This window comes from Amphibalanus amphitrite, unplaced genomic scaffold, assembly GCF_019059575.1.
Source record: "Amphibalanus amphitrite isolate SeventyFive unplaced genomic scaffold, NRLGWU_Aamphi_draft 000634F_arrow, whole genome shotgun sequence".
NCBI classification, from domain to species: Eukaryota; Metazoa; Arthropoda; class Thecostraca; order Balanomorpha; family Balanidae; genus Amphibalanus; species Amphibalanus amphitrite.
In genome coordinates this window covers 275,760-302,026 of record NW_024882128.1, presented here as the reverse complement: position 1 = coordinate 302,026, position 26,267 = coordinate 275,760, and the positions used below count along the sequence as shown (strand labels likewise).

The following is a 26,267-nucleotide window of genomic DNA, read 5'->3' as shown; positions in this document are numbered from 1 at the left end:
GAGACTAGTATCAGGTAGTCCAATCAGGTAGGTAGATTCAGGGCAGACATGTCCATGGATCCGAGTGATGGATCTATGATCTCAGTGGATCTCGAAGCAAAGTACGGGTGGGGATCTATGATCCCACCGGATTCGGCGTGAAAAATACATCTTGGATCTATGATCTCATATGATCTGACGATAAATCAAGAACATGGATCTATGATCTGAGTGGTACTCGTCATGTACCACATTTGAAACCATGTTGTAAAGGGTTTTTATGTCAATAAGTGACACAAAACTATGGATTATGACGTGCGATTACATAAAATCACTAAAACAGAACGCTTGTGAGTTGAAACAAGTGCTTTTTTGGGATATATGTGTTGACAAAAAAATAATTGAGGACATAGGCGTAGGAACAGGGGGGGCCGGGGGGGCCATGGCCCCCCCACTTTCGGAGGTGGGGGGGGGGGCCAGCAATGTTAACTGGCCCCCCCACTTTTTGCTGACTTAAAGGTAGTGTGCCAGCTTTCTTGGACCGTATGGAGTTAATGGCCCAGATAAGGAGAACCGGATTTTTAGAACTTATCCATACCTTCAAAACTCATGGAAACGTCTTAAATTCTTCAAATTTTGAGTACCCCAGTGCGAAATTCGCCCCGACGGGTTGTCGGTCGTACCCCAACCACATTTCACACCACTATGAACAATAAATGCACACACTGAAATCGCTATTACCGATATGCTCATCCAATCAAGTTTCGATAAACCCGTTCATCATCAGCTCCTGCGATTTCGAACACGCCTGTTAGGTGGTGCGGTAGACCACGCCCAAAGCCAGGGCCCCGGTAACGTGAGGTAGCCGAGTCAGGGCAGCGTGCGCTGGCCCAAGCCGGAGCCGCGCGTCCTCCCGGTGTCATGTGATAGCCCGGGGCTGCCCGCGGGGATGCGGTAGACCGCGCCCAAAGCTGCGGCCCCGGCTTGGGTCAGCGCACGCTGCCCCGACTCGGCTACCTCACGTTACCGGGGCCCTGGCTTTGGGCGCGGCTTCTGCTCATACTTTGGTGAGCAGAAGCCGCGCCCAAAGCCCGCGCCCAAAGCACCACCAAGCCCGACGCGTTGGTGGTGCGTCGGGCTGCGCGCTCTGACTTCGGCCAAGAAAAATGCGTCAGCTGATCATTGTCATTTCTGCCACTTGCGTGTGGTGAAATGGGGTCATAACTTATAGGACGGCTTTTTCATATCAATTATTTTACATAAAATCCTATTTCAAACAATAAATAATGTTCGACAGCCAAATAAAAGAAACAATACCAATACGGGCTTACAGTTTAAGGCTCGACATTGTGTTGTCTACGATTAGACAGCTGATAACTCATTCCCGTACGTCGTATGGTCGTAACACTATAATGACCTTTGCTTATTGTCACAAGTGCGCCGCATTCGCGATTGTTGCCCGACGCCTGTTTGCAGGTGAGCCCACTACAGTTGTTATACATATCTAAAAACCGATAAACTTTTAGGCGAAAAAGGCACTATTCCAGGTCCATTTTTGATTTTTTTTTGCGATATTAGGTAAAAACAGAAGCTTCTTATCCTAGGAAAAATAAAATGGGAAGTCTTTCAAAGGTGGCACACTACCTTTAAAAATGTCTATCTGTACCTACCACCCGGTACCCTAAACACCAGAACTTGACAACTATTCAGCTTGCCCTTTAGTGAAGATTCCCTTTTGTTTCTACAGCGTTATTGACCGCAATTTCCTTCACTCAATGAAGAAAACCATATCAGAGACAAGACTGTGAGTCCTGGTGCCGCAGCATTTTGTTGATTACGATGCACGGGACAGCGAGCACTGAAAAGGTATAGGTAAGACAATACTAGCACGGTGCAGGAGAATGCGTATACTGAAACGACCAACGCTTGACCAGATCTGCGTCATGGGGTCGGCATAGTTCGTCAAAGGCGTACTAGCTGGGGGCCAGGGTGACCGTGCCCCCGCCTCGGTTCAAACAGGCTGGGGGCTAGCAATGTCTGTATCTGCCCCTCCATTTGCCCCCCCCCCCCAAACAAACAATGGGCCCCCATGGGCGTATGGGGCTCTGGCACTTATTCGATTGTCACGAGGCTCAAGAATCCCACGCCAGCTATTAACAGCTTCCAAACCAGTCTTTGAGGGTCCTACACTGATCTCGGAGGGCCCTTCAGTGGCGGTCAAGCGCCCACATTGACCATTGAGAACCCACATTGACCTCTGAGGGTCCTCCACTGGCATTTGAGGGCCCCTAAACCGACCTCAAGGGCTCAGCCGACGTCTGAGGGCCTCACACCGGCCTCTGGTGGCCTCATTTCTGTCTCTGGGGTCCCAAGACTAGCCTTTAGGTGCCTCTGAGGGCCCCGCACTGAATTCTGGAGACCCGATGCCGGCCTCTAAGGGTCTGCGACTCTGCATCGGCCTCTGAGGGTCCATCTTGGCCTTAGGGGTCCAACGCCGGCCCATGCCGGTCTGTTACGGTCCCACACTGACCTCTAAGGGCCCATGCTGGCCTGTAAGGACCCACATTAGCCTCTGAGGGCCTTGCACTGGATTCTGAAGACCGATGCTGGCCTCAGAGGCCCATCTTGGTTTTTGAGGGCCTTCTGCTGGCCTCTGGGGTCCAACGCCGGCCCATGCCGGCATTTTAGGGTCCCACACTGACCTCTGAGGGCCCATGCTGGCCTGTAAGGACCCACATTAGCCTCTGATGGCCCAAGTCGGCATCTTAAGGTCTCAAACTGCTCTTTGCAGGCCCTGTACTGGTCTCTGAGGGCCTTAACCCTCGCCGGCCGAGGGGGGTGCCGCCCCTCCATATAGTTTTTTTTTTCGCGATAGCTCCGAACACGCCGCCGATAGAGAGCTGAAGCTTGGCATACCTGACCTTTGAATCAAGCCGGATCTTTTGACACCAACCGCATTTTCGGTTCAGATCAGGTCACTGACCTATGAGGTCATAAGTGAACCTCTGCACGGTCTTCAGATATCGCAACTTCGCCCTCACTGCCAGAGGAGATTTCACAGGGAAATGAACCTTGCAGGACCTAGTATCCATTAGGAGTCTCACAACTTGTACATCTCGGATTTTCTTAAGGTCATATTAGGTCAGGTCATTTTCGTGACCTCACCATTAGGTATAAGTCAATGGGGATAAACTGAAAACTTTTTTCTGGCGCCGGGAACGATCTTCAACTATCTCAAGCACACCGAATCGTGATTTCATGCACTCCTTGCAAGGTTCGATGAGTCACTTTTGCAATGTTGACCTTGCGCGACGTCATTTATGAGGTTATAAGGGTCATTTTAGTTTTTCGTCAATAACTATCGATCAAATTGAGCTAGCGAGTCGGGAAAGCCACCAATGGACTCAGGAAGACCTTCCAAATCGAAGGATATGAGACATGACCTCGTTCGACCAATTTCGTGACCTGGGGGCGCTGACCTGACCGTGACCCGAGGTCAACACTCTAAGTTTACCTCACCCAAACAAAAAGTATATCATTCGACGCGCCTGAGAGAGGCTAACACGATGCTGGCAAAATCGCGGCTCTGTGGCCGTTTTTTGCGAAGTTATTCACCAAAAATGGAACTGTGCCTTGAGGCACTTGACTTGACCTCAGGTCAACGGTTGACCTAGGACCTTAAAATCGGGTATCGCCTGAGCCTCGGGTATCTCTGCGTCTCGTAACGGCGCACACGCTCGTTTTTTCCGCGACGCGCTAGCTCCACCTGGGGCGAAACGGCGAGGGGGGTCGTACCTGCTCCCCGCCCCCTCGGCCGTCGCGTATGTAGAAAACTTATAGGTCCGGGCCGGCTAGTGTTAAACGGCCTCAGAGGGCCCAGACCGGCCTCTAAAAGTCCCACACCGGCCTCTGACAGTCAATCAGCCCAGTTGCAGTGGTCGATAATATAAAACCTCTTAAAAACGTTACAGGCCTGGCTGAGCCTAACTGGGCCGTTCATGCTGATTTTTATAGGTGTATTAAAAAGACTCGCTTTGCACATTTCACGCTTGCTCTTAATGAAAAAGCTGCTGGATGCCTCTGGAATTTGCATGGGTGCCAACGGCTGCGGAGGACAGGGGAGCGCGTCAATCAGTTTGAGTTTATGGACGGGACTCTCCCTGAAATCTAACTATTTTATTTTTGGTTTTGTCTCGATTTTTTTTTTACCTCTGAGCATGTTTGCGAAAACAAAGTGGCCGAAATCCGAGGAGAAATTGGATTTTGGGGGTAGGTTAGGTTTTAGACCTCTGGGAGCCTGGCCCCCCCCCCCACTTTCGAAAACGTTCCTACGCCTATGATTGAGGATCTATGATCTCACTGCCCACTGGATCTCAAGCAAAAAATGAGACTCGGATCTGTTATTTCTACGGATCTCTCGATAAATTACAGAGCTAGATCTATGATCCCGTCGAATCCGAGATCAGGTTCCGTGGGATCAGATCCAAGATCCATTTTTTTCGGATCCATGCACATGTCTGATTCAGGGTATATTGAATTAAGGGGAAAGACCAAGTTAGGTAGGCATGATCTCCGCAATTCTCTTGTTTTGTAAGTCGGTTTTCATAATCACAATATGATTTTTTATATCGTGAAGTTTGTAGGGGAGAGTGGGGCAAAGCGGCCACTCGGGGCAAAGTGGCCACCCATCGTTTTAGCCCTCCACAGCTTTATGCCTCGCCCGCACATGCCATTCTTCCATCTTCGAACGCATATCGGGGGGGGGGGGGTGCCACCCCCACCCCCGCGCCATTTCGTTCCTGTTGGAAATAGAGCTTCGCGGTAAAGACCAAAAAGATTCTTTGGGAAGAGACAAATCCAATGATACCCAGTTTTACCTTCTCAGGTCAGTCATTGACCCTCGAGATCAGGTCAAACTAAGAAATGTTGCTGTTTTGGGTCACCGTTGGATATCAAGTGCGCTGCTCACCATATACCGATGACGATGCCATTTTGTGGTGCCAAGCAAGCTAGAACCTCTTTGTCACACTATCCGACCAAGTTTTTGCTGCTGAGGTCATTTCAGGTCAAGTTAGGTCAAGATCAATGATATGTGTTTGTATTGTATGTCTGTGTGTGTCTGTGTCTGTATGTATACTGATGTGTACACCGATTGTTTATGTGTCCATATTACATCAGATCATGAAATGAGAAGCTTTTACCAAAAATACCGTCGAAGAAATTTCACAAAAAGTAAATTCAGCTTGCCTAAAGCGCAATGTTTTTAGTTAGATGACCTAGGTTCACCTCGACCCTGACCTTGACATCTGTACATCGTCAAACAACATGTTTCATGATAGGTGGGAGGTAAGACTGGCAAAAAAGGCCGAAATCAAGGTGTCAAAGCCGTAGCCAACGCAAGATGTTGGATATTTGTCATTTGGGTCATGACATGACCTGAAAAACAATGTCATATCTCCGAAACCAAAAACCACAGAAACTTGAAATTTTTAGTGGACATAAAGAACGGATAGAGGAACAACTATACGAAAAATCAGCCTTCTAGCTCTAAAAATGTTGAATGCAGAGCAGAAAAACTACCTGGGGGAGGGGGGTGGCAACCCCCCCCCCCCCCATGTGCGGGCAAGGGTTGACGATGGGTGGCTTAAGCGTTTTAGCTCTAGCGTTTTAGGAGCTGGCTTCCGGTGGGCCGGTGGACGCTGACCGTGTGCGAGCTCCATAGGTGTAGGAACGTTTTCGAAAGTGTGGGGGGGGGGGGGGTCAGGCTCCCAGAGGCACAAAACCTCACCTACCCCCAAAATCCATTTTCTCCTCGGATTTCGGCCACTTTATTTTCGCAAGCATGCTCAAATCGGTAAAAAGGTGACAAGAGAAATAAATCGACCAAAATCTCAGGGAGACTCCCGTCCAGATATTAAATCTCATGAATACGCGTCCCCCTGGCCTCCGCAGCCGCGTTGGCACCAGGAGCGGATCCAGGAAAACTCCTAGGGGAGGGTCATGAATCGAAGTAGTGCCCCTACCTATACCCAAAATTAAAACCTCAACGGATTTCGGCCACTTAATTTTGGTGGTGCCCTATTTTCATTTTTTTTTTTTTGCCCTGGCAGGCCTGTGGTGACCCCTGGCGGGCCTGTGGTGCCCCTGCTAGGCCGCAGGTGCCCCTGGCAGGTTTGTGGTGCCCCTGGAAGGACTGTGGTGCTTCTTACGAGCCTGAAGTGCCAGCGACAGGCCCATGGTGCCTCTGCGAGGCCGGTGGTGCCCCGGCGAGGCCGTGGTGCCCCTGCTAGGCCGCTGGTGCCCCTGGGCCCTGACAGGACTGTGGTGCTCCTGACAAGCCTGAAGTGTCCCCGACAGGCACGTGATGCCCCTGACAGTCCCAAGGTGCCCCTGCGAGGCCAGTGGGTGCCCTGGCAAGCCTGTGGTGACCCCTGGCGGGCCTGTGGTGCCCCTGCTAGGCCGCAAGTGCCCCTGGCAGGTTTGTGGTGCCCCTGGAAGGACTGTGGTGCTTCTTACGAGCCTGAAGTGCCAGCGACAGGCCCATGGTGCCTCTGCGAGGCCGTGGTGCCCCTGCTAGGCCGCTGGTGCCCCTGGGCCCTGACAGGACTGTGGTGCTCCTGACAAGCCTGAAGTGTCCCCGACAGGCACGTGATGCCCCTGACAGTCCCAGGGTGCCCCTGCGACGCCAGTGGGTGCCCCTGGCAAGCCTGTGGTGCCCCTGGCAGGTCTGTGGTGCCCCTGCTAGGCTTCTGGTGCCCTTGACAGGCCTGTGGTGCTCCTGACAGGCCTGTGGTGCTCCTGAAAGGACTGTGGTTCCCCTTGGCCCTGACAAGCCAGAGGTGCCCCCGACAGGCCCGTGGTGCCCTTGACAGGCCCAAGGTGCCCCTGCGAGGCCGGTGGTGCCCCTAGAAGGCCTTTGGTGCCCCTGGAAGACCTGTGTTGCCCCTGACAGGTCTGTGGTGCCCCTGGCAGACCGGTGGTGCTCTTGCTAGGCCGATGGTGCTCCTGACAGGCCGGTGGTGCCCCTGTCAGGTCTGTGGTGCCCCTGATAGGTCGGTGGTGCCCCTGGTAGGCCTGTAGTGTCCCCGGACCACAAGGGGGCATGACCCATGTGACCCATGTGAACATTTCGATGGGGGGGGATTGGGCACGGTGGGTCCGGTCCCCCTTGCGGACGGGCCCCTCTGTCTGTCTGTCTGTCTCACTGTCTGCCTGCCTGTCTGTCTGTCTAAGCCCTGAAAAAAAAAATGTAAAATTGGCAGATAAAAGTATCATTTTGCCTGAGAAATGTGCATAAAATGCACGTTTTTTTATGAAGAAGCGAAGCGAGCGAGCCCCTCAGAATCGCCGGTGTTGGTCCCTGAGACGTGTCTGTGAAAGGCTGTCAAATGCGCTGGTGTGGAGTCCACAGAGGCGCCGTTGTGGGGGTCTTAGGCTTAGAGACGCTGGTAGGGGCCGTCATAGGCATGTATGGGGCCCTGAAAGTTACCAGTGGCCCTTCATAGGCCGGCAAGGGAACCTCAGAGATGCCGGTAAGAGGCCCTCAGAGTCGCTGATAAGTGGCCGTTAGATGCGCTGGTATAAGGCCCCCGGAGGCGCCGGTGAGCGGGCCTTCAGAGCCGCCGATGTAGGCCGTTAAGAGGCACTGGTGTGGGGACCTTAGAGGTGGCGTTGAGGGCCCTCCCAGGCGCCATTGTGAGGGCCCTCAGAAACACTGGTGTGGGCCGTGGGGGCATAACAAACAGGTATGGGGCCTTTACAGCTGATCCCTCATTAGCCTTCAAGGACCCTCAGAGGCCAGCAAGGTCCTTCAGAACCTGGGGTGGGGCCCTTCTGGAGATAAGTGTGCCTACATAAGAGCCCATGACGTATTCTCAAAAGCCCCGTGGTGTCCTTTCACTCCTTTCCAGTTGAACCGTGGCCAGCGCGGACCCTCTGATGTCAATTGGCACCGTAGGGCCCCTCGGGCCCGAGGGGACCCTAAACCATATAACGGACACGTGTTTCCTCGCCCCCTGGCTATGCAATTGAATCAAAGTGATCAGGGGCCCTTTAGGTAATCAGGGGCATCTCAGGTGACTGCTGGGGTTTTTCAATTAATCAGGGGCCCACCAGGTTACCGTGACCAGGGGACCCTCTGAAAATCAGGTGCCGGTTATACCAGGGGCTCCTCGGGCAACTAAGGGCCTTCATGTGACTGCAGAGGCCCTTCAAATAACCAGGTACTCCCCGGGTAAACATTGGCCCCTCAGGTGACCAGGGCTTCTTTAGATGACTGGCCAGGGGCCATCCAGGGGATCAGGGGCCCCTTGGGTAACTAGGGGCCCCTCAGATAACCAGGGGCCCCCAGGTAACCAGAGGCCCCTCGGGTAACCAGGGGCCCTTGTAACCAGGGGTCCTTTACCAGGAGTCCTTCAGATAACCAGTGGTCCCTCAGGTAACCAGGGGCCCCTCAGGTAAACAGGGTCCCGTTACCAGGGGCCCTCAGGTAACCAGGGCCCCTCAGATACCTAACCAGGGGTCCCTCAGGTGACCAGGGGCCCCTCGGGTAGCCAGGGGGTCCCTTAGACAACCAGGAAGCTCTCAGACAGCCAGGGGCCCCTCAGATAACCAGGGGCCCTCAGGTAACTAGGGGCTCGTCAGATAACAGGGGCTCCTCAGGTGACCAGGGGGGACCTCAGGTAACCAGGGGCTGGCCCCTCAGGTAGCCAGGGTTTCTCAGGTAGTTAGGGGCGCTCTGTGTTCGTCACTGTGATAGATATCGCTCTTTGATATCAGTTTTTCTTCCGAGTAAAAGGCGTTCTTTCTAGTACTGGAACTAAGGCAAGGAGGGTCCCCCTGAGTCATCCTTGGACCTCAGGGGCCCCCGTGGCCCCCCTTGGGTACGTCACTGCACTCAAGTGACCCAAAGGGTTCACTTGCATGCGTGATCCCAAAGGGGGAGGCCATGGCCTCTTGGCCTCCCCCCTGGATACGCCACTGTAACTGCTCGCACTTTGTAGGTACTAGCTACTTTCATCTACTACATATTTAGCTTCACTAGCTATTTTGACGTTAGCGATGTTGTTATTAGCTGTTTTAAATCGCGCCCCGCTGGGCTATTCAGCCATACGCGCCCTGCTTGGGGGGGGGGGGGGGCAGATTCTGCCCCCCTGTCTGACTTGTGAACTGATGGTCGTAGAAAGACGGGGAAAACGGCAATCGAAAGCTCTCAACAAGGTGGATCTTAAGAGCCAATTTTTTTTGCTTAAGTATTTCAGAGGTCAGGTCAAGGTCAGGTTAAGGGTACAAAATGCAAGTTTCTACACTCTACAGTATCGGCCTTGCACCGTAGTTGCCGAAGAATGGACTGAGACTGAATGCCCAAAACGTGTTCTTAGGCTACCAAGACAATATTCGTTGCAAACAATATCATGCAAAGGTCAAGGTCAAGATCAGGTCAGGTTACTAAAAACTAAATATAGAAAAGGGCATGTGCGACACATGTTTTATGGGGCATTTTATTCATATAATTCAATAGGCACACTCAAAAAGTGATATAGTGAGTGATATGGGTCATGGTCCAATAGGCCCCCCACCCCTCCCCTAGGATCCGCCAGTGTCGCGACATAAGCTATGTGCATGAATAGCTCATCTGTGATTATAGCAAATGCCAATACCGAAATGAGGACTTCAAAAACAAAAGGCAGCACAACATCCCTAGAAAGTTTTAGCAGTTACAATGTTCCCGACATTTGGGTCGCCAGCCTAGCCCCGGAATGCCCAACCAATGAGCTAGGACCTTCCAAACGTCACCATACAATCGGTTACTATTTAGTCAGAGAGGGGACGCTAGTAATTTTCAGGAGCCTCTAGCTTATCAAGATCTGAACGGTGGGGGGGGGGGGTTCATCATTGACTCTTCCTCTTTACGTTAGCGGCCGGTAAAACACCTTAACTGGCGATAATTTAGCCATTTCTAACAGTAAAGGACGGGAACTAGAGCATTGAAAAAAAAAACTGCGGTTAATATGCCGTTAACATCAATAGCGGCCGAGCACCTTTAATTAACCCGCGCCCTGGTGGGGTCTGTTTATAACGCGACCTGGTGGGGGGGGGGGCTATTTTTTGCCCCCCCCCCTCGTATCTCCGAAACTACTGGACGGATCTGCAAAATTCAAACGGCGTTCGAAAGGCCTGTCAAATTTGTCGAAGGAAACCAAATTTCATTGACCTCGGGGTCACCGATGACGTCACAGGTCAGGTCAAAGATGAAATGTTTCACCGTTCACGGGGCTTCTAGGGAATGCGCTATAACACCGAGGAAAACGCATTTTGTCGAGAATCAGCGGTAGGGCGTCAGTTACCTAGTAGATATGTTGCTATTAGAGGTCACTGGCAATACCAGGTCAGGTCACAGGTCAGGTCACCAAGGGTCACAGGTCAGGTCACATGAGCCCAACTTTACTAAGGTTGTGTGATACATGTTTTATGGCCAATTTTTCATTTCCAACTCAATGGTGTTGGTTATAAGACTATCAGGTACGGCTTAGGTCAGTTTCTGGTGAAGTTCAGGTCAAGGTCAGGTCAAGGTCAGGCCAAAAAAGGTCAAATTTTAAAGTTGATAGTTTTGCATAAAATGGGTATTGATTCGATGCAGCTCGTCACGGGGAGTCTAATGGTGGTCTTTGTTTTGCGCTACGGGGTCTAGAATTGCTAAAAATTGAGTTTGAAAATTTGACGTCATCAATTTTGAACAGTTTTTTTCGCTATAACTTCGCCAAAAAAAGAGGTATCAATCTCAAATTTGGTATGTGGATGGAAGGCGGTAAGGACTATCACATATATTCCGGTTTTTGCGAAATTCAAAAAACTTTTTGGATTTTCCGATTATTATATCAAAAAAATCTATTTTTTGATTTTTGGGGGTCAAAATCCAAAAATTTCAAAAATCCGAGATAGCAGTTTTGTAGCCCTGTCCAATCTACAGCTTTTATGTCTTTATCATTTTTCTGTATTTGCAAAGCTATAGGCCTGACAGCTCTTCCCGCGAAACCCTTTTTTGGGTCGAAAACGGCAGAACATGACGTCACTCTGACGTCATTTCCGGCCAACCTATCATAGCCTTTGGAAAAATTTCTGGTCACAATGTGTAAAATTGATGTCCGGGAGGGTACTGAAAGTTTGGTGACGATCGGCGCAGCGGTTCTGGAGATATATCGAAAAGTCTGGAGGGGGGGGCAAAAAATAGCCCCCCCCCACCAGGGCGCGGGTTAAGGAGGGGGGAGGGCACTGCCGACTTTTGGTCCCATTCTTTCCATGCAACGCCCATAGGGCTAATGTTAAAATTCCCAAATCAAGGGGGAGGGGGTGGGCACGGTGCCCTCCCCGTTCCGCCGCCTATAGTTAGCATGCATATTTGTTTTCGTTTCGTTGGGTTAGCCCCTTCCGGTCTGACAAGGCCATTTTAGAGCCGGAAGGATGATAGGAATAAGAGGGAGACATTGGTCTGGGCAGGCACCCTAGAGAGTCACCGGGACTGAGCCTATCCCCAAGGTCAGGCCGACCAGCCCCCCCCCCCCCCCAAGTACTCGCTACACCCGGCCACAGGTGCGCTCCCTCGGGGGCAGCGGTGCCGCTCCAAGGGAGCAAGCAGCCCGCATGAGATAAAGGTGCCTGGAAGCATGCTTTAACATGCTTCCAGGTTGAATTCAAATGAGGGCAGGCGGCCAACCACACATATAGTGATTCATATCAACGATAAATATAACGCAAATAGTGAATAATCATGAGCTCCCTACATTCTTTTAGTGGTTTTCTGATGGAGAGTCAGACGTCAATGACGTCAGACAGCCTGACAAATGACCAAACATCTGACTGGAACCAAAGGTCGGGTAGGCCAAATTTCAGCTATCCAGCTCAAACGCATTCCGAGCAATCGGAAAACGGTTTCAAGAGGTGGCACGAACCCCGTACCTTGGACGGCGAGGGCTAAGGAGGCTGTCCAGAGTCGGAGTCGGAGTCACGGAGAATCCACCGACTCGGCGGCGCTGGGCTGAGGGCCGTCACTCCGGTCTACACTGGAGGACGCCTGCAGCGTCGCTGGACCGAGCTGTGAGCCGGTGCCTACGATGTGCTCGATGGTGCTGCCATCTAGCGGCGGAATGAACAGGTCAGCTGTGACCAGAGGGCGCCTCGGTCGGGTTACAGCGCTGATATAGCGATCCGACAGGCAGGACAGAATAGAGGGAACATCAGGAATGCGACTGATCAATGACTGTAAAACGGTACACCCAGGTGAATATATACGGCCGAGCATGACAAATGACTCCAGATCAGAGAATAGGTCTCGATACAACATTACGGAAGAAAATGGCACTTGTGACTTCCACAGCGATAATCAAACCTCCGCTTCTATCCCCAACTTCTTACCTTTGCTAGCTTGGCCTTGTGGCGGGATCACCCTCTGGCAGGGCAGCGGCTGAAGGCACCTCTCCGACTCTACCCGGCGCCACACCAGCACTCCACCACTGTGACGGAAGGCAGCACGGTTGGAGCGGTAGCACGCGGTTGGACGGGGCAACACAGAGGGACTGAACGGACGGGCGCCTTGCTGAGGTTGTCCACACGGTAGCGGGTGTTGTAGTAGCGTCACTGAGACTTGTATCAGGTAGTCCAATCAGGTAGGTAGATTCAGGGCAGACATGTCCATGGATCCGAGTGATGGATCTATGATCTCAGTGGATCTCGAAGCAAAGTACAGGTTTGGATCTATGATCCCACCGGATCCGGCGTGAAAAATACATCTTGGATCTATGATCTCATAAGTCATATGACCTGACGATAAATTAAGAACATGGATCTATGATCTGAGTGGTACCCATCATGTACCACATTTGAAACCATGTTGTAAAAGGTTTTTATGCCAATAAGTGACACAAAACTATGGATTATGACGTGCGATTACATAAAATCACTAAAACAGAACGCTTGTGAGTTGAAACAAGTGCTTTTTTGGGATATATGTGTTGACAAAAAAAAGGATCTATGATCTCACTGCCCACTGGATCTCAAGCAAAAACTGACACTCGGATCTGTGATTCCTACGGATCTCTCGATAAATTACAGAGCTAGATCTATGATCCCGTCGAATCCGAGATCAAGTTCCGTGGGATCAGATCCCTGATCCATTTTCTCGGATCCATGCACATGTCTGATTCAGGGTATATTGAATCAAGGGGTAAGACCAAGTTAAGTAGGCATGATCCACGGAATTCTCTTGTTTTGTAAGTCGGTTTTCATAATCACAATATGATTTTTGATATCATGGACTTTGTAGGGGAGAGTGGGGCAAAGCGGCCACTCAGGGCAAAGTGGCCACTCATCGTTTTAGCCCTCCACAGCTTTATGCCTCGCCCGCACATGCCATTCTTCCATCTTAGAACGCACATGTGGGGGGGGGGGGGAGTGGTTGCCACCCCCACCCCCCGCGCCATTTCGTTCCTGTTGGAAATAGAGCTTCGCGGTAAAGACCAAAAAGATTCTTTGGGAAGAGACAAATCCAATGATACCCAGTTTTACCTTCACATGTCAGTCATTGACCCTCCAGATCAGGTCAAACTAAGAAATGTTGCTGTTTTGGGTCACCGTTGGATATCAAGTGCGCTGCTCACCATATACCGATGACGATGCCATTTTGTGGTGCCAAGCAAGCTAGAACCTCTTTGTCACACTATCCGACCAGGTTTTTGCTGCTGAGGTCATTTCAGGTGAAGTTAGGTCAAGGTCAATGATATGTGTTTGTATTGTATGTCTGTGTGTGTCTGTGTGTATACTGATGTGTACACCGATTGTTTATGTGTCCATATTACATCAGATAATGAAATGAGAAGCTTTTACCAAAAATACAGTCGAAGAAATTTCACAAAAAGGAAATTCAGCTTGCCTAAAGCGCAATGTTTTTAGATGACCTAGGTTCACCTCGACCCTGACCTTGACATCTGTACATCGTCAAACAACATGTTCCATGATAGGTGGGAGGTAAGACTGGCAAAAAAGGCCGAAATCAAGGTATCAAAGCCGTAGCCAACGCAAGATGTTGGATAGTTGTCATTTGGGTCATGACATGACCTGAAGAACAATGTCATATCTCCGAAACCAAAAACCACAGCAACTTGAAATTTTTAGTGGACATAAAGAAAGGAAAGAGGAACTACTATACGAAAAATCAGCCTTCTAGCTCTAAAAATGTTGAATGCAGAGCAAAAAACTACCTGGGGGAGGGGGGTGGCAACTGGCAACCCCCCCCCATGTGCGGGCAAGGGTTAACGATGGGTGGCTTAAGCGTTTTAGCTCTAGCGTTTTAGGAGCTGGCTTCCGGTGGGCCCGTGGACGCTGACCGTGTGCGAGCTCCATAGGTGTAGGAACGTTTTCGAAAGTGTGGGGGGGGGGCAGGCTCCCAGAGGCACAAAACCTCACCTACCCCCAAAATCCATTTTCTCCTCGGATTTCGGCCACTTTATTTTCGCAAGCATGCTGAAATCGGTAAAAAGGTGACAAGAAAAATAAATCGACCAAAATCTCAGGGAGACTCCCGTCCAGATATTAAATCTCATGAATACGCGTCCCCCTGGCCTCCGCAGCCGCGTTGGCACCAGGAGCGGATCCAGGAAAACTCCTAGGGGAGGGTCATGAATCGAAGTAGTACCCCTACCTATACCCAAAATTAAAACCTCAACGGATTTCGGCCACTTAATTTTGGTGGTGCCCTATTTTCATTTTTTTTGCCCTGGGAGGCCTGTGGTGACCCCTGGCGGGCCTGTGGTGCCCCTGCTAGGCCGCAAGTGCCCCTGGCAGGTTTGTGGTGCCCCTGGAAGGACTGTGGTGCTTCTTACGAGCCTGAAGTGCCAGCGACAGGCCCATGGTGCCTCTGCGAGGCCGTGGTGCCCCTGCTAGGCCGCTGGTGCCCCTGGGCCATGACAGGACTGTGGTGCTCCTGACAAGCCTGAATTGTCCCCGACACGCACGTGATGCCCCTGACAGTCCCAGGGTGCCCCTGCGAGGCCAGTGGGTGCCCCTGGCAAGCCTATGGTGCCCCTGGCAGGTCTGTGGTGCCCCTGGCAGACCGGTGGTGCTCTTGCTAGGCCGATGGTGCTCCTGACAGGCCGGTGGTGCCCCTGTCAGGTCTATGGTGCCCCTGATAGGTCGGTGGTGCCCCTGGTAGGCCTGTAGTGTCCCCGGACCCCAAGGGGGCATGACCAATGTGACCCATGTGAACATTTCGATGGGGGGATTGGGCACGGTGGGTCCGGTCCCCCTTGCGGACGGGCCCCTCTGTCTGTCTGTCTGTCTCACTGTCTGCCTGCCTGTCTGTCTGTCTAAGCCCTGAAAAAAATGTGGAAAATTAGCAGATAAAAGTATCATTTTGCCTGAGAAATGTGCATCAAATGCACGTTTTTTTTAAGAAGAAGCGAAGCGAGCGAGCCCCTCAGAGTCGCCGATGTTGGTCCCTCAGACGTGTCTGTGAAAGGCTGTCAAATGCGCTGGTGTGGAGTCCACAGAGGCGCCGTTGTGGGGGTCTTAGGCTTAGAGACGCTGGTAGGGGCCGTCATAGGCATGTATGGGTAAGTACCTGAAAGTTACTAGTGGCCCTCCATAGGCCGGCAAGGGAACCTTAGATGCCGGTAAGAGGCCCTCAGAGTCGCCGGTAAATGGCCGTTAGATGCGCTGGTATAAGGCCCTCGGAGGCGCCGGTGAGCGGGCCTTCAGAGCCGCCGATGTAGGCCGTTAAGAGGCACTGGTGTGGGGACCTTAGAGGTGGCGGTGAGGGCCCTCCCAGGCGCCATTGTGAGGGCCCTCAGAAACACTGGTGTGGGCCGTGGGGGCATAACAAACAGGTGTGGGGCCCTTACAGCTGATCCCTCATTAGCCTTCAAGGACCCTCAGAGGCCGGCAAGGTCCTTATGAACCTGGGGTGGGGCCCTTCTGGAGATAAGTGTGCCTGCATAAGAGCCCATGACGTATTCTCAAAAGCCCCGTGGTGTCCTTTCACTCCTTTCCAGTTGAACCGTGGCCAGCGCGGACCCTCTGATGTCAATTGGCACCGTAGGGCCCCTCGGGCCCGAGGGGACCCTAAACCATATAACGGACACGTGTCTCCTCGCCCCCTGGCTATGCAATTGAATCCAAGTGATCAGGGCCCCTTTAGGTAATCAGGGGCATCTCAGGTGACTGCTGGGGGTTTTCAATTGATCAGGGGCCCACCAGGTTACCGTGACCAGGGGACCCTCTGAAAATCAGGTGCCGGTTATACCAGGGGCTCCTCGGGCAACTAAGGGCCTTCATGTGACTGCAGAGGCCCTTCAGATAACCAGGTACTCCCCGGGTAAACATTGGCCCCTCAGGTGACCAGGGCTTCTTTAGATGACTGGCCAGGGGCCATCCAGGGGATCAGGGGCCCCTTGGGTAACTAGGGGCCCCTCAGATAACCAGGGGCCCCCAGGTAACCAGAGGCCCCTTGGGTAACCAGGGGCCCTTGTAACCAGGGGTCCTTTACCAGGAGTCCTTCAGATAACCAGTGGTCCCTCAGGTAACCAGGGGCCCCTCAGGTAAACAGGGTCCCGAGACCAGGGGCCCTCAGGTAACCAGAGCCCCTCAGATACCTAACCAGGGGTCCCTCAGGTGACCAGGGGCCCCTCGGGTAGCCAGGGGGTCCCTTATACAACCAGGAAGCTCTCAGACAGCCAGGGACCCCTCAGATAACCACCTTAGGGCCCCTGGTTATTAACCAGGGACCCTCAGGTAACTAGGGGCTCTTCAGATAACCAGGGGCTCCTCAGGTGACCAGGGGGGCCCTCAGGTAACCAGGGGCTGGCCCCTCAGGTAGCCAGGGTTTCTCAGGTAGTTAGGGGCGCTCTGTGTTCGTCACTGTGATAGATATCGCTCTTTGATATCAGTTTTTCTTCCGAGTAAAAGACGTTCTGTCTAGTACTGGAATTAAGGCATGGAGACCCAGAACGCCTTCGTCACGCTGGTCCCCCTGAGTCATCCTTGGACCTCAGGGGCCCCCGTGGCCCCCCTTGGGTTGGGTACGTCACTGCACTCAAGTGACCCAAAGGGTTCACTTGCATGCGTGATCCCAAAGGGGGAGGCCATGGCCTCTTGGCCTCCCCCCTGGATACGCCACTGTAACTGCTCGCACTTTGTAGGTACTGGCTACTTTCATCTACCAAATATTTAGCTTCACTAGCTATTTTGACGCTAGCGATTTTGTCATTAGCTGTTTTAAATCGCGCCCCGCTGGGCTGTTCAGCCATACGCGCCCTGCTTGGGGGGGGGGGGGGGCAGATTCTGCCCCCCTGTCTGACTTGTGAACCGATGGTCGTAGAAAGACGGGGAAAACGGCAATCGAAAGCTCTCAACAAGGTGGATCTTAACCCTAGAACGCCTAGGGGGGGGGGTTGTATCAACCCCCCCCCCCCTGAGGTTTTTCGGAAATAGTGGAAAAACGGCGGCGCGCAGCGCCGCCAAATTTTGGGTACCTTATGGGGCAAAATCTTGCGCATCTTTTGATCAAAAAAATTTGACCGGGTCATGTCAGGTCACGGAGTTATGACGTCACAAAGGGAACAGCCTCCGGCCGGATTTTCACAAACTGAGTGCCAACGCCCGAGGTTTCCTGCCGGTGGTACGGACATCGGTTGATGGATCGTGATGAAACTTCCCATGCATGTTGGGGCAAGTATTGGCTATCATATGGTATAAGAAACTTGACCGGGTCAGGTCAGGTCACGGAGCTATGACGTCACAAGAGGAACAGCGTCCGGTACTATTTTTGAAAAGTGCCCGAACCACTATTTTGCTAATTCTTGTCACCTCAATGGGAATATGCAGCAATATTAGCTCCTATAGGGAGCAAATGGACATCCCAAATCCAAAAATACAATCAGATTTCAAAAATTTAAATTTTGATTTTTCGAATTTCTGCCGCCGACTGTGACCTTGCCGACTTCCGGCGCTCCCAACGCGCCATTTTTAGAGCTAGGGAAACGAAATACATACCAAACGATAGAGAATTGATCAAGGAACACGATAGTGAAGGTTTCAAGTCGATATCTCCCACCGTTTTGCCGCAATCGCCGCGAAAAATTTGGAAAAGTCTATTTTTTCGAAAATTTGACCTTTGACCGGTCAAAAATAGGTCAAATGTTGACCTAGGACCAAAAAATATACCACCAATCGCGAGATCTCGTTGAGAGCAATCCGTTGGTTTTTTCCGCTAAGCTCTACGACCTTCCGTTTCGAAACGCCAGGGGGGGGGGGTCGTAACAACCCCCCCCCCCTGGTCGTTCGTGTTATGAGAAATGGCCTGGTCGTGCGAGGGTTAAGAGCCAACTTTTTTTGCTCAAGTATTTCAGAGGTCAGGTCAAGGTCAGGTCAAGGGTACAAAATGCAAGTTTCTACAGTATCGGCCTTGCACCGTAGTTGCCGAAGAATGGACTGAGACTGATTGCCCAAAACGTGTTCTTAGGATACCAAGACAATATTCGTTGCAAACAATATCATGCAAAGGTCAAGATCAGGTCAGGTTACTAAAAACTAAATATAGAAAAGCGCATGTGCGACACATGTTTTATGGGTCATTTTATTCATATAATTCAATAGGCACACTCAAAAAGTGATATAGTGAGTGATATGGGTCATGGTCCAATAGCCCCCCCCCCCTCCCCTAGGATCCGCCAGTGTCGCGACATAAGCTATGTGCATGAATAGCTCATCTGTGATTAAAGCAAATGCCAATACCGAAATGAGGACTTCAAAAACAAAAGGCAGCACAACATCCCTAGAAAGTTTTAGCAGTTACAATGTTCCCGACATTTGGGTCGCCAGCCTAGCCCCGGGAATGCCCAATCAATGAACTAGGACCTTCCAAACGTCACCATACAATCTGGTACTATTTAGTCAGAGAGGGGACGCTAGTAATTTCCAGGAGCCTCTAGCTCTATCAAGATCTGAACGGTGGGGGGGGGGGGTTCATCATTGACTCTCCCTCTTTACGTTAGCGGCCGGTAAAACACCTTAACTGGCGATAATTTAGCCATTTCTAACAGTAAAGGACGGGAACTAGAGCATTGAAAAAAAACTACGGTTAATATGCCGTTAACATCAATAGCGGCGGAACACCTTCAATTAAGGAGGGGGGAGGGCACTTTTGGTCGCATTCTTTCCATGCAACGCCCATAGGGCTAATGTTAAAATTCCCAAATCAAGGGGGAGGGGGTGGGCACGGTGCCCTCCCCGTTCCGCCGCCTATAATTAGCATGCATATTTGTTTTCGTTTCGTTGGGTTAGCCCCTTCCGGTCTGACAAGGCCATTTTAGAGCCGGAAGGATGATAGGAATAAGAGGGAGACATTGGTCTGGGCAGGCACCCTAGAGAGTCACCGGGACTGAGCCTATCCCGAAGGTCAGGCCGACCAGCCCCCCCCCCTTCCCCCAAGTACCCGCTACACCCGGCCACAGGTGCTCTCCCTCGGGGGCAGCGGTGCCGCTCCAAGGGAGCAAGCAGCCCACATGAGATAAAGGTGCCTGGAAGCATGCTTTAACATGCTTCCAGGTTGAATTCATATGAGGGCAGGCGGCCAACCACACATATAGTGATTCATATCAACGATAAATATAACGCAAATAGTGAATAATCGTGAGCTCCCTACTTTCTTTTAGTGGTTTTCTGATGGAGAGTCAGACGTCAATGACGTCAGACAGCCTGACAAATGACCAAACATCTGACTGGAACCACAGGTCAGGTAGGCCAAATTTCAGCTATCCAGCTCAAACGGATTCCGAGCAATCGGAAAACGGTTTCAAGAGGTGGCACGAACCCCGTACCTTGGACGGCGAGGGCTAAGGAGGCTGTCCAGAGTCGGAGTCGGAGTCACGGAGAATCCACCGACTCGGCGGCGCTGGGCGGAGCGCCGTGACTCCGGTCTACACTGGAGGACGCCTGCAGCGTCGCTGGACCGAGCTGTGAGCCGGTGCGTACGATGTGCTCGATGGTGCTGCCATCTAGCGGCGGAATGAACAGGTCAGCTGTGACCAGAGGGCGCCTCGGTCGGGTTACAGCGCTGATATAGCGATCCGACAGGCAGGACAGAGTAGAGGGAACATCAGGAATACGATTGATCAATGCCTGTACAACGGTACACCCAGGTGAATATATACGGCCGAGCATGACAAATGACTCCAGATCAGAGAATAGGTCTCGATACAACATTACGGAAGAAAATGGCACTTGTGACTTTCACAGCGATAATCAAACCTCCGCTTCTATCCCCAACTTCTTACCTTTGCTAGCTTGGCCTTGTGGCGGGATCACCCTCTGGCAGGGCAGCGGCTGAAGGCCCCTCTCCGACTCTACCCGGCGCCACACCAGCACTCCACCACTGTGAAGGAAGGCAGCACGGTTGGAGCGGTAGCACGCGGTTGGACGGGGCAACACAGAGGGGCTGAACGGACGGGCGCCTTGCTGAGGTCGTCCACACGGTAGCGCGTGCTGTAGTAGCGTCACTGAGACTAGTATCAGGTAGTCCAATCAGGTAGGTAGATTCAGGGCAGACATGTCCATGGATCCGAGTGATGGATCTATGATCTCAGTGGATCTCGAAGCAAAGTACAGGATGGGATCTATGATCCCACCGGATCCGGCGTGAAAAATACATCTTGGATCTATGATCTCATCTGATCTGACGATAAATTAAGAACATGGATCTATGATCTGAGTGGTACCCATCATGTACCACATTTGAAACCATGTTGTAAAGGGTTTTTATGCCAATAAGTGACACAAAACTATGGATTATGACGTGCGATTACATAAAATCACTAAAACAGAACGCTTGTGAGTTGAAACAAGTGCTTTTTTGGGATATATGTGTTGACAAAAAATAATTGAGGATCTATGATCTCACTGCCCACTGGATCTCAAGCAAAAACTGAGACTCGGATCTGTGATTCCTACAGATCTCTCGATAAATTACAGAGCTAGATCTATGACTCCGTCGAATCCGAGATCAGGTTCCGTGGGATCAGATCCCTGATCCATTTTCTCGGATCCACGCACATGTCTGATTCAGGGTATATTGAATCAAGGGGTAAGACCAAGTTAGGTAGGCATGATCCACGGAATTCTCTTGTTTTGTAAGTCGGTTTTCATAATCACAATATGATTTTTGATATCATGGACTTTGTAGGGGAGAGTGGGGCAAAGCGGCCACTCGGGGCAAAGTGGCCACTCATCGTTTTAGCCCTCCACAGCTTTATGCCTCGCCCGCACATGCCATTCTTCCATCTTAGAACGCACATGGGGGGGGGAGTGGTTGCCACCCCCACCCCCCGCGCCATTTCGTTCCTGTTGGAAATAGAGCTTCGCGGTAAAGACCAAAAAGATTCTTTGGGAAGAGACAAATCCAATGATACCCAGTTTTACCTTCTCAGGTCAGTCATTGACCCTCGAGATCAGGTCAAACTAAGAAATGTTGCTGTTTTGGGTCACCGTTGGATATCAAGTGCGCTGCTCACCATATACCGATGACGATGCCATTTTGTGGTGCCAAGCAAGCTAGAACCTCTTTGTCACACTATCCGACCAGGTTTTTGCTGCTGAGGTCATTTCAGGTCAAGGTCAATGATATGTGTTTGTATTGTATGTCCGTGTGTGTCTGTGTGTATACTGATGTGTACACCGATTGTTTATGTGTCCATATTACATCAGATCATGAAATGAGAAGCTTTTACCAAAAAAACAGTCAAAGAAATTTCACAAAAAGGAAATTCAGCTTGCCTAAAGCGCAATGTTTTTAGATGAACTAGGTTCACCTCGACCCTGACCTTGACATCTGTACATCGTCAAACAACATGTTCCATGATAGGTGGGAGGTAAGACTGGCAAAAAAGGCCGAAATCAAGGTGTCAAAGCCGTAGCCAACGCAAGACGTTGGATATTTGTCATTTGGGTAATGACATGACCTGAAGAACAATATCATATCATAATTGAGAATCTATGATCTCACTGCCCACTGGATCTCAAGCAAAAAATGAGACTCGGATCTGTGATTCCTACGGATCTCTAGATAAATCACAGAGCTATATCTATGATCCCGTCGAATCCGAGATAAGGTTCCGTGGGATCAGATCCCAGATCCATTTTCTCGGATCCATGCACATGTCTGATTCAGGATATATTGAATTAAGGGGTAAGACCAAGTTCGGTAGGCATGATCTCCGCAATTCTCTTGTTTTGTAAGTCGGTTTTCATAATCACAATATGATTTTTGATATCATGAAGTTTGTAGGGGAGAGTGGGGCAAAGCGGCCACTCGGGGCAAAGCGGCCACTCATCGTTTTAGCCCTCCACAGCTTTATGCCTCGCCCGCACATGCCATTCTTACATCTTAGAACGCACATGGGGGGGGGGGGGGGGGATTGGTTGCCACCCCCACCCCCCGCGCCATTTCGTTCCTGTTGGAAATAGAGCTTCGCGGTAAAGACCAAAAAGATTCTTTGGGAAGAGACAAATCCAATGATACCCAGTTTTACCTTCTCAGGTCAGTCATTGACCCTCCAGGTCAGGTCAAACCCAAAAATGTTGCTGTTTTGGGTCACCGTTGGATATCAAGTGCGCTGCTCACCATATACCGATGACGATGCCATTTTGTGGTGCCAAGCAAGCTAGAACCTCTTTGTCACACTATCCGACCAGGTTTTTGCTGCTGAGGTCATTTCAGGTCAAGTTAGGTCAAGGTCAATGATATGTGTTTGTATTGTATGTCTGTGTGTGTCTGTGTGTATACTGATGTGTACACCGATTGTTTATGTGTCCATATTACATTAGATCATGAAATGAGAAGCTTTTACCAAAAATACAGTCGAAGAAATTTCACAAAAAGTAAATTCAGCTAGCCTAAAGCGCAATGTTTTTAGATGACCTAGGTTCACCTCGACCCTGACCTTGATATCTGTACATCGTCAAACAACATGTTCCATGATAGGTGGGAGGTAAGACTGGCAAAAAAGGCCGAAATCAAGGTGTCATAGCCGTAGCCAACGCAAGATGTTGGATATTTGTCATTTGGGTCATGACATGACCTGAAGAACAATGTCATATCTCCGAAACCAAAAACCACAGAAACTTGCAATAATTAGTGGACATCAAGAAAGGATAGAGGAACAACTATACGAAAAATCAGCCTTCTAGCTCTAAAAATGTTGAATGCAGAGCAGAAAACCTACCTGGGGGAGGGGGGTTGCAACCCCCCCCCCCCATGTGCGGGCAAGGGTTAACGATGGGTGGCTTAAGCGTTTTAGCTCTAGCGTTTTAGGAGCTGGCTTCCGGTGGGCCGGTGCACCGTGGGGACTTATGCCATCCTAGCACGACATAAGTGGCAAATACCAGTATTTTGATATCCACTTTTTTGTAATCCATTTCACGTAGAATTGCCCAGTGCATCCATACCCGACCTTAAATCCTTTCCAAAACGATTGCTTACACCTCAAAACACCTCTCAAAGTTAATAAAGCGTACGAAAGGCCATATGTAATATTTCGCATTAAAGTAAATATGGCCTTTCGTACGCTTTATTAACAATTGTCTCAAATAAAACTTCACCTCTCAAAGTGTAGCATTGCGCTGACCAGCATCCTGCTTCCCGGATATAGCGAAAAAGCACATGACAATGAAACGCCCGCTCACTCGTTTCCCTGAACAGCAGCTTAAAGTTGCGATGTTTTTATTGTCTGTGCTTAATGAGGAAGATGATGGTATACACGAAAATTTCCAAAAAACAACCAAAGGTATCATTTTCGAAGGAAATGCTAAAAATGTTAAAATGCTTTTGATTCCGGGAGTTGAATCAGCTGGGGCATTCCTCGATAGATCGTACCACTTTTTTCCAAGTTGACACTCTCATCTCTCGGAATTTGACGAGAATTGGTCTCAGGGGTAATCAGGGGCTCTGAATCCACCTGTAACAATTTCAGGCTTATCAGATAAGTATTTTTTTGAGTTATGGTGTATAACATTTTTTGGATCTTGCTTTGCAGCGTAAAGTTTGGCGGGCTGTAACTCTAAGACGGATTATTCAAATGCCAAATGTTATATAACATTGAACTTGAAATGAAACAGAGATTAATATGTATTTTTGAAATTTCGAAAAATACGCTATTTTTGATATATGACATATCGAGTTTTCTTTCGTTTGTATTTTTTGGACTTTGGGACCAAATTTTTTTGAATTTTTATTTCTTTAAAAAAATATTTGGCCTATTGTTAAGAAGCATGCAAAAAATTAGGAAGGTGTTCTTTCTATAAATGTATTTATTTTACGTCACGATAACGGTTTCGAATAGTGATTTCGGGAGGGGAGCTTACAAATGGCGTGGTAGCTGCCTAGTGACATCAGGGGTTACTGAAATTTCAATTTAAGTCTGAGTCATCTGAAAAAAGTGAAAAGAGGGTTCATGCAACCCTCTTTCCTATAAGCGCGAGGGTGAAAAAGGCTGTTTGGTTCTGACATTGTTTTGGACGCCAATGACCATAGCTGTCCGAGATGAAAGTTACAGGACGCATACATGGTGTCCTCCAGAAGTCTCACAACTTGTATATCTGGGAATTTTTCAAGGTTACATGAGGTCAGGTCGGTCACGTGACATCACTTATAAATCAATGGGGAAACATAAAAACTGTTATTTTGGCGCCAAGAATGATCTAAAACTATCCCACGTACATGGTATCGTGATTTCATGCACTCCTTGCAAAGTCCAATGCTTTACTTTTGCATTGTGTCACTAGGGTCGTACGAGTTTTTCGTCAATAACTCCCGATCAAATGGAGCTAGAGAGTCGGGAAAGCCACCAATGGACTCGGGAAGACCTTCCGAATCGAATGATATGCCATATGATACCCTTTGCCCAGCTTCGTGACCTGAGGGGCTCTGACCTGACCTTGACCCGAGGTCAACTACTTAAGTTGACCTTACCCTAGCAAAAAGTATACCACTGGATGCACCTGAGCTAGGCGAACACAATGATGCCAAAATCGCGGCTCTGCGGCTATTTTTTGCGAAGTTATTTACTAAAAACCGAACCCGTAGCTTCAGTCACGTGACCTGACCTCAGACGCTACCGGTTAACCTGAGACCTTAAAATCGGGTACCAATCGCTGCGACTTGTAACGGCACACACGCTCGCTTTTTCCGCGAGGCTCTAGCTCTATTAGAAGCGAAACGGCGTGCTGGGGTCGTATCAACCCCTCCGAAACCCATTTTGTTTGCGGGAAAATGAGGAACTTATAGAAAGAACACCTTTCTAATTTTTTGCATGTCGATTTGCAATGACATGAAGATTATTTTGAAAAAATAAAAATGTAAAAAAATTTGGTCCCAAAAGTCATTAGAGGCAAATGAAAAAAGATTAAGGTTTTTGCTCAACAATGAAATTTTGTCTTTGGAATTTTTAAATAGTAATATTAATTTTTGATTCAACGCAAGCTTAGTGTTGTTTACTTTTTGTTGGTTGCTTTACCCGTTCTTGAGTTATAGGCCATCAAACTCACCGTTACATACCGAAGTTAAAAAAATGTAATGCAATATAACTCAAACAGTTTTGATCTGAGACGTCTGATATTTCGCCAGGCGTCTTTGGGGCCTATGATTACCCCTAGGACCGATTTTCATTAACATCTGAGAGATGAGGGTGACGGGCCTGGTACGATCTATCGTGGAATTCCCCAGCTAACTGTTACCCTCACGGTCATAGAATACTAAGGTAACACGGAGCCGAAGCTTCAAGCCAGGGGACACGGGAGGCATGCCGTCAGCTGTCCATTTATAAACAATCGGTTTCTTTGATTTAATTTCTAATGTTTTTCTGATGTTTTGCATCAATGAGGTACATCAAAAATTAAGTTTTATTTTTTATGAGGTCGAAAATATTTTGTTGTCCAAACTATCCCCGTTTAAAGAAAATAGACAAGGGGAGAGTTTACCCAGGACCCTATGGAAGAGTTTACCCAGGGCCCTATGGGAGAGAGTTAACACGTGCTTCTATGGGGCGAATTCGATGCAACAATGGCGCAGTAGCGACATTACTCTTGTTCGATGTCTTTCGGACGACAAAGATTCTACGCCGTTTGGCCAATCACATTCCATAATTGCAGCCGAGCCCCCGTTGACCTAGAAGAGGATTGGCCGGACGACGTACAATCTTCGTCGTCTGAGAGACATCGAACGAGGGGTACATCGACTGAATATACATTGC

General features: G+C 49.9%; 1 protein-coding gene across 1 annotated transcript; it reads right to left on the bottom strand.

Moving 5' to 3' along the window:
• Positions 1 to 11,934: 11,934 nt before the first annotated feature.
• LOC122363685 lies at positions 11,935 to 21,850 on the bottom strand. The gene is made up of 4 exons (XM_043333203.1): positions 21,843 to 21,850; positions 19,845 to 20,021; positions 12,391 to 12,488; positions 11,935 to 12,111 (listed from the first exon to the last, which is right to left on the bottom strand). Exons 1-4 carry the CDS (start codon positions 21,848 to 21,850, stop codon positions 11,981 to 11,983), a joined length of 414 nt encoding a protein of 137 aa, XP_043189138.1. The 3' UTR covers positions 11,935 to 11,980.
• Positions 21,851 to 26,267: the final 4,417 nt, after the last annotated feature.